The sequence below is a fragment of the Chaetura pelagica genome, unplaced genomic scaffold (genome assembly GCF_000747805.2).
Source record: "Chaetura pelagica isolate M959 unplaced genomic scaffold, ChaPel_1.0 scaffold275, whole genome shotgun sequence".
NCBI lineage: Eukaryota > Metazoa > Chordata > Aves > Apodiformes > Apodidae > Chaetura > Chaetura pelagica.
This window is the reverse complement of record NW_009953486.1, coordinates 9,212,672-9,220,264: the sequence shown is the minus strand read 5'-3', so window position 1 is coordinate 9,220,264 and position 7,593 is coordinate 9,212,672. Positions and strand designations below refer to the sequence as shown.

General features: G+C 47.1%; 1 protein-coding gene across 1 annotated transcript; it reads left to right on the top strand.

Moving 5' to 3' along the window:
* The first annotated feature begins 711 nt into the window (after positions 1 to 711).
* Positions 712 to 5,583, top strand: MANBAL (mannosidase, beta A, lysosomal-like). The gene is made up of 3 exons (XM_009998702.1): positions 712 to 756; positions 2,501 to 2,697; positions 5,177 to 5,583. Exons 2-3 carry the CDS (start codon positions 2,548 to 2,550, stop codon positions 5,282 to 5,284), a joined length of 258 nt encoding a protein of 85 aa, XP_009997004.1. The 5' UTR covers positions 712 to 756; positions 2,501 to 2,547; the 3' UTR covers positions 5,285 to 5,583.
* Positions 5,584 to 7,593: the final 2,010 nt, after the last annotated feature.

The following is a 7,593-nucleotide window of genomic DNA, read 5'->3' as shown; positions in this document are numbered from 1 at the left end:
CGGAGCCTCTTCACGGGCTGCAGCCATACTGCTGCTCTCTGCTTCCTGCTCCAGAGGGAAGATAACACGTATTCCTGGAGGTGCTCCTGTGGCTTCCTCCTCTGGGAGTTACTGGTAGAGTGAGAGGTCTTGAAGCTGGGAAAAACAGGGCCACAGAAAGAGAGGTTTGAGTCTTCTCTGTTGGGATGGTGAGTTTATGGCCCTGGGAACACAGGGTTATGGATCCCAAGGAGCCTGCAGCTCCAGCTTGGAACCACGGCCTCTAGTAACTTGCTCCAAGCCCTGAGAGAGGCAAGACTGACTATTTTTAAACACAAAAGTCAAAACCAGCTCTTGTAGTGCAGTGCAACTGTTTGTGACCTACTTCTGGTGTGATGTTCCAGGGAGGTGGCCAGGCTGGGGGGGTTGGCTGCTGTGCATGCAGGGATACTCTGCTAGGAGCAGCTGGAGCACAGAGTCAGGTCTCTGCATTTCATGGGGTTGTGCTTAAAATGGTGGTGGCAGCTGCTGCCAGCCTGCCTGGGAGCTCTCAGTGCTGCTCACATCACCTGGGGTTTGGTAGAAAAGTATTAATAGCCCTCAGGGGAGGTGAAATAGGAAAGGGAAAAGGAAGGGAGACCTGCAGAAGGTGAGGATTATTTTTATTTTATATTTTTTTCATTGTACCAGTTCCTTTTCCTGATGTATTTCTGCATGTTTTGTTTCAGGTGTGTGAATCAGGATTGTCAGGAGGAGTTTGTCCTGAGAAAACTCCAGGTGAGGAAGGAAGCAACATCCCTCCCTGTCTGAGGGGGGCTGGGGGGACAAGAATAATGTGTTCCTGGAGATATCCCAGTGAATAAAGCCAAGATCAAATGCAACTCAAGGGTGCAGTTTTCCATGGAGCTGGTTTTTTTTTGCTTAGGAACTGCTGCCTTAGAGGGATGAGGGAAGGGTATTGGAAGAGTCAAAGCACTCAGGGATGAGCTGCCTTTACTCTTGCTTTCCTGACACCTTCCTGTGTCCAGGGCAGCTTTTCTGTCTCTACTGGGACTCGCTGAGCCTGAGTGGCCCAGCATGTTATTCTGGCTTCATAGACAGGTCCCACCCAGCCCTTGCTTGTTGGATTTGAATCAGAATTTAAAATTTTTCCTTTTTGCTGAAGTTCAGACCTGGAAGGGGCCACGAGAGGTCACCCATTCTTATCACCTGATTCAAAGGCAGGATTAAATGTACCCACACCCCATCCCAGGCAGATGTGTATCTGATCTGTCTTCTGAATCACCAGGAACAGGGATCCCACAGTCTGAATTCCTGTGGCTGCTGGTCGCAGCAGTTGGGAATTTTTCCTTGTCTTTTAGAATTTAAAATAAGATCCCATATTTCAGCTGAATTAAAACAAAATCATTATTCCTTGTAATTGATAGATCACTTGTTTTAGTGTGTCCTCAGATGACACTTGCCTCTTGTGCAGCAGCCCTGGGCTGTGGATTCATTCTCCTTTGCTCACGTTTTACTCTCATTTTACCACCTCTCTAAAGTGGGCCATGTGTGCAAAGAGCAGGAATCTCCTCCTGGCCTGGGAAATCCAGAGCCTGGCAAATCCAGAGCCTGCTTTGGAGGTGGTTTCTAGGAGGCAAATGTCTGCCATCCCCCTGGGACCTGTGTGCAGCACAGTCTCACCCCCAGGTTTGGTCATGCAGAGGAGCTGTCAGTGCTGGGGAGTCAAGCTGACCTGCTGAGCACATCCCAGGATGGCATAGGTTGGGAAGACTGAGTCAGATGGGAATCACAAGGGAGTCCTGATGGCATCTCAGCCTAACTGAAGTTCCCTTTTGGGACTTTCTGTGGTCTGCCCCAGCAATTGTGGTAGGAGAGTTCTCCCTTATCCTGGAAAGCCATTAATCATTCACAGAATTAATTGACAACTCCATTAGCAAGAGGTCAAGGAAGGAAGAAGGGACAGACTCGTGGCTGAGGAACTGGCTTGGGGCCCAGGAGATCAATGTGTAACTGCCACAACCTGCCTGGGAGATCATCATGGGCATGTGGGGCTTGGTGTAACACACAACCCATCCCTTTCTCCTCAACACACCTGCCTGCCCTGTGGTTTCTTGACGTGCTGGTTGGTTTTTTACACCATGAACACCAGGAGGCTGTGACCACACGTGCAGTGTAAGTGAAAATTAATGACACCCTGCATGCATGATTGACTGCAGGGAGAAGGATATTCTGGCTTATTTAACTTTTCCCTTATTGTTTCATGAGTACTGCTCATCTTTTGCTTGCCTTCCCCTTCCCTGCAAACAGAGGAATACCAGCATTTGAAGAGTATTTTATTGGGTAGGTGGGAAAACAGGGATGTAAAGAAAATGCAGCTTTGATTTCCCTCTTTGTTGTTAGTTCTATAGATCAAGGGTGTCTTCAAAAAACTTGCCTGTCATTTGATAATGGAAAGTGAATACCAGAAAGGATGATGCAAATAATGACTCCTCTTATTTCCCCCCCCTCCCCCCCATAGTGACCAGTATTCTGGAGAGCACTAGAGGAGCAGGAGGTGCACTCACCATGGCTGCTGAGCTGGATTTCTCCCCACCTGAAATCCCTGAGCCCACCTTCATGGAGAATGTGCTACGTTATGGACTCTTCTTTGGAGCCATCTTCCAGCTCATCTGTGTGCTGGCCATCATCCTGCCAGTCTCCAAGTCCCACAAGACAGTAAGCAGTGCTCCTCTTGATGGGTGTAGAGGGAAAATAGGATGGGAGGGAATGTTGAGTGACTGCTGGAGACACAGTGGTCTGGGCTGTGTTTGATGAGGGTTTCATTGTTCACTCTCCTTCCTCCTGGGTTGGCCATCTCCAGCTTTGGAGTTGTTTACACCCAGATTAGAAAGTTGGGAACAAACACCTGAGCCTGAATCTCTCTAAATACCAGTGACAAGAGTGCCCTGAAGCCCTGGCAGATTGTCCTAAATGTAGGTGCTGCTCCTGACTGCACATGAGAAGGCTGTAGTCCCAGCTCCATATTGTCATCCTGCTGCTGATTTGCTCTGTTAATTAACAGGCAGGATGTCCCCTTTGCAGGACCTGCCTTTCAGGAATTTCCTTTGGGCTCTAGTTTGTGTGCAGTTTTTTTGGAAACAAGATACAGGGGAAATTTCTAGTACATTGTGACGTGAGGAAGGCAGTTTTCAGTACTGACACCCAGCCCTGTGCCAGCAAGTGAGGGGTCCTTTGATGAGTTAGTACAGGAGAAGGTTAAAGTGAAAGGCTGAGAGAGCTGCAGGACTCCAGTTCCTCTAGGCTGGGCCACAGCAGGATGACCTGCATCTGCCTGGCTCTTCTGGTAACAGCTCCATGTGCTGGGGACAGATCTTCGTGTTGGTGATTGGGCTGCAAGTTTGGTAGTTTGATACAGATTTTGTCTTAAGTGTGTGTGGTGTGTTTTCAGTTACAGCTCAGCATGGGAAGCTCTGTTTCCAAGCTGTCTTTATTACCATGTTTGCTCCCTCTCCTGCATGGAAATTTTCAGCCTATCTGGGGGAGAGGGTTCCTGAGGGTGAGGGAGAGCATGAAGGATACAGTCCATGACCCAGCTCTCACCTCTCACTGTTGGTGTGATGTGGATCCAGTGTCCTGGATTGTGGACACTGCCCTGGCATGGGCACCTGCTCCCTCCTGCCAGTCCTACCATGGGAGCTGCAGCTCCCAGAGGGAGATGGAGCAGGCTGGTCACCATGCAGTGGCACTGCAAGTCTGCACCCTTGTTCTGCAGCCCCCAGCACCCATCTGTCAGTCCGTGGTTCCCCCTGATAAGTTACAGAGAAATACTGAGTAGCCTGGTTCTTGAAAGCTGAGAAGAGTGAGAGCTTTAGTTTGAAGTGGGAAACTGAAGGCCAGGCCCCCAATTAAAATGATAAAGCTCAAGGACCTGTTCATGCTTTGATGTCTGCATGCTCTACTTTTTATTGTCTCCATGTGTAATTGTCTCAAATCCTCTGGATTTACTGTCCATGTGAGTCACTTACAAGACCGTACACACCAAAGGCTACCCCTCCAGATCTTGGGAATGATGGCTAGGATGCTGAGGATGCTTCTTCTCAGTCTTGGAGGCTCCAGGCTTTGAAGTCTCCCTCAGTTTGGAGATGAGAAAGCAGCAGTGTTCACTTGACAGCAGCAGGAGGCTGCAGCCCTGAGCAGTGACTGCCTGTTGCTCTGCTCCTCCCAAGCACCGCCTCGGGAAGCCAGCCAGGCCTCCTTCCTTGGAAAGCCACACAGATGTGAACTGTAATAGCCCAGTAGCTTGGGAGATGTTTAAACCAAGCTCCTTGATTAAAAGGATACTGTCAGATCCTTGCCTCCCCCTCCATTATCTGCAGCACTGGCTTGGAAGCTGGAAACTAGCACGTCTTGCTCAGCCGTTTTCTGTGTGTCCTTTTCCAGTTGGCACACTCTGACTGATAGGAACCAAGATGCTAAAGCAGTATTTATACTCAAATGCATTTAATGAAAGGAGGCAATCTGCCTGTGTGTGCTTTCTCAGATGAGACTGGCTCTGTTCCCTTGTGTTTTTACAAGATAACTAGACTTTATTTCCCATGGCTGAAATATTATCTGTCATCTCCCCTGAAGGAAACAAGCAGGATATCTAAGCATTCCTTGTTAGTCCAGGTGAAGAAAGCTTTGCTTGCAGTTCCCTCCCCTGAATTTTGGGCTTGGTTTAGAGCCTCTGAATTTCACATTCTTACTGCTGTTTTGGGGAATGTTTTTTGTCTTGCACATGAGAAATATTAACATTTGGCAGAAATACCTGCTGAGTATTTACACACACACTGGTGATTATATGGTATCTTCTCCTTTTCCTAATTTGAACAGTTCTCATTTACTGTTGATTTTCTCCTTGCCTTTAAAGTTGGTTTTGTTTTTCTTCTCCAAAGCCTGTTTTAGACACTTAAAGCTTTTAACAGCTTCCCTGGTAACAAGCTGTTTCTGTGTATAAACTCACCAAAAACCACATGCAGAAGCAGCAGAGATGGTGCTGCTCAAGTCTCATGAAATGAGACTCAGTTTGATGTAGCTGTGTTCCAACAGAGATCCCCAGCATTTGCTTCCCTTGGCTGATACTCAGATTCCCAAAGTGAGCTGTCAGCACATTGGGAAACAAAGTTACTGACTGTTTCTTCTTTCCTTCTTGCAGGACTCGGACAGTTTTGAGCCTAAGAATTCAGAGACAGTGAAGAAGCCAAAGGCAACTGCTCCACAGATAAGCAAGAAACCCAAGAAGGAAACCAAAAAGAAACGATAAAGCTGTGCCCAGTGAGCCTCAAGAGACATGATAATCAGAGATAATCATGCTTCCTCAGAGATGACATCAAAGACAACTAACCATATGAGAGGGTTTTCTGGCATTGCCATGCTTCACCTTTTGGGGACAAGGAACTTACAAGAGTGGAAGGGGCAGGGTTCTGCTGTAGATTTCTTAGAGACAAAGAGGACTTTACATATCCAGGACTTCATTTGACATGTTTAAGGTGTCAGTCACCATGAAGGTGACTTCTTCTGTCATTCCTAATGGGTAGGGAGGGCTGTTGTCTGAGCTCCTCCACGCTGGCCAGGAATTGGAGCAAAGTCCCTCTGGGAGGTGGAGCACGAGTTTGCTACTTTGGATACTGGTTTGTGTTGTATTTTTTGAAGGCAGAAGGATCAAATGCATCAAGGATACCACACTACACAGCTTTGTATTCATCTCTGTTGTCATCTAGTCTGAAATACACAGCTGAATTTTATGGCTTAATAATAATGTCTTTGTCATATTCTTTAATTCTTTAGGTAATAACTCATGGGGTTCCAGCCTGCTGTAGATGAAAGCTTTCTTTTCCCCAGCATCCCTCCCTCTTTCTCATTTGCCATCCATGCACTTTTCCTTCTGTTCCCACCCTTGAAAGCAGGTAATGACTACAAGGACTGGGCAACATTCTGATTCTGGGAGATGCAGCATTTAATGCTTGTGCTAATGGGGTGTTCTTGGAAACTTGGGAAGACCAGGTACTGCGTGTTGGAACAGAGCTGCTGTGAGGCAGGAGTCTGGGAGTGCTCTGTTGGTCCTGAACCCAAGCATAGTGCCTCTCTGTGCTGGGATGGACCCTCCTGTCAGCTGGCTGAGTCCTCACCTGGGCTCCATCTCATCACAGCTGGGGCTCCCTGCAGTTGCAGGCTCCTTCCCAGCCCTACCTGCTATGAATTCAGCCTGAGGAGATGTGGTATTTTAGGATCCAAGGGGTGGCAAACTGGCTGTGTAGCATGATTGGATGGCAAGAGACATACACACTGTGTCCCTCCAGACTCTGGCTCTCCAGGCCCAGGGACAATCTAGAATGAGATGTAAATATGGCTAGACAGGACTGGGGAGATAGGGGGTGACGTAGCCACCAGTGTCTGCCGGGCAGCTCCAGCTTCCTGATGCCAGCTCACATCTTGGTTTGTTTGATCAGGAATGAGTCAATGGGAGGAGAACCTGCTCTTTTAGACGCACCCAGGGTTCAGAGTGGCTTTGAAGGAAAGGGTTCTCTGGCAGAGCTGCAAGTCTGCAGTCCTTTTTGCATACACAGACTCGACCCACCACTGCCTTGTGAGCCCAGAGCCAGCAGCTGTGCTGAGCTGTGCTGTGCTGGGGGTTTTCTAACAGGAGGTAAACAAAACATTTTCAGAACCCATCAATGTTGGGAACATTCTATGCTCACTCTTGCTTTTGGTGGGTGAGATGGATCCCAGGAGCAGCTTGATTCTCACCTCCCTGTGTTTCCCTGCTCCAGGCTCTCAGCTTCTTTTACCCAGAATGCTGACACCAAGTTGCACTGCTTAAAATCTAGCTTAGAGTCCTGCTTTAAATTTCACATTCTCTTTTTTTGTTGTTTTTTTTTTGAGCTACATAAAGGCAATACTGGGAGGACAGAACAAAGCATGGGAGATAGAAGCACTCTGAAGTTGCTTTGAGTTCTCAGTACAAAGAAACATTACAGAACTTTCCCGTGCAACCAACAAAGAACAGTGTTGTGCTGTGAGTTTCCATTACAAACCTGTGTTCCTGTCTGTGATCTGCAGGGGAATGAAAAACCTTCCCACTGCCCTGGATAGACACTGCAGATCCCTTCTTCCATTTTAATAAATGAAGGTGGTGGTGATTTTATCTAACAATTCTGGCTTTCTGCAGGTTACCTAAAAGGTAGGGGATTAGTGCTCAACAGAATTGTAACTTGGAAGAATAGCACACACATCACCTGAAATATAGAAGCACTTCTCCAGCCAAGAATCAGTTAGCAGTGAGCACTGTGTGGTTGTTACCTGAAATAATCAGGCTACTGTGTCAACATCTACATCTAGTTATTTGCAGGCTGGCTTCCTCATTGCTAAGTAGAAATTATTGATACTGACATTTGGTTTTGTTGGGAGGGATTAAAGCAAATTCCCCAATCTGTTCCTAACAGCTTTATGTCTATTTGAATGCTCTTGTTAGCTGAACTTAGTTTTGAGAGATTACCCATATCTCATGTATTTTAGTTTCTCTTGAAATGTGTAATAAATAGTATCAGAATCTCTTTCTTTAAAGAGAAATCT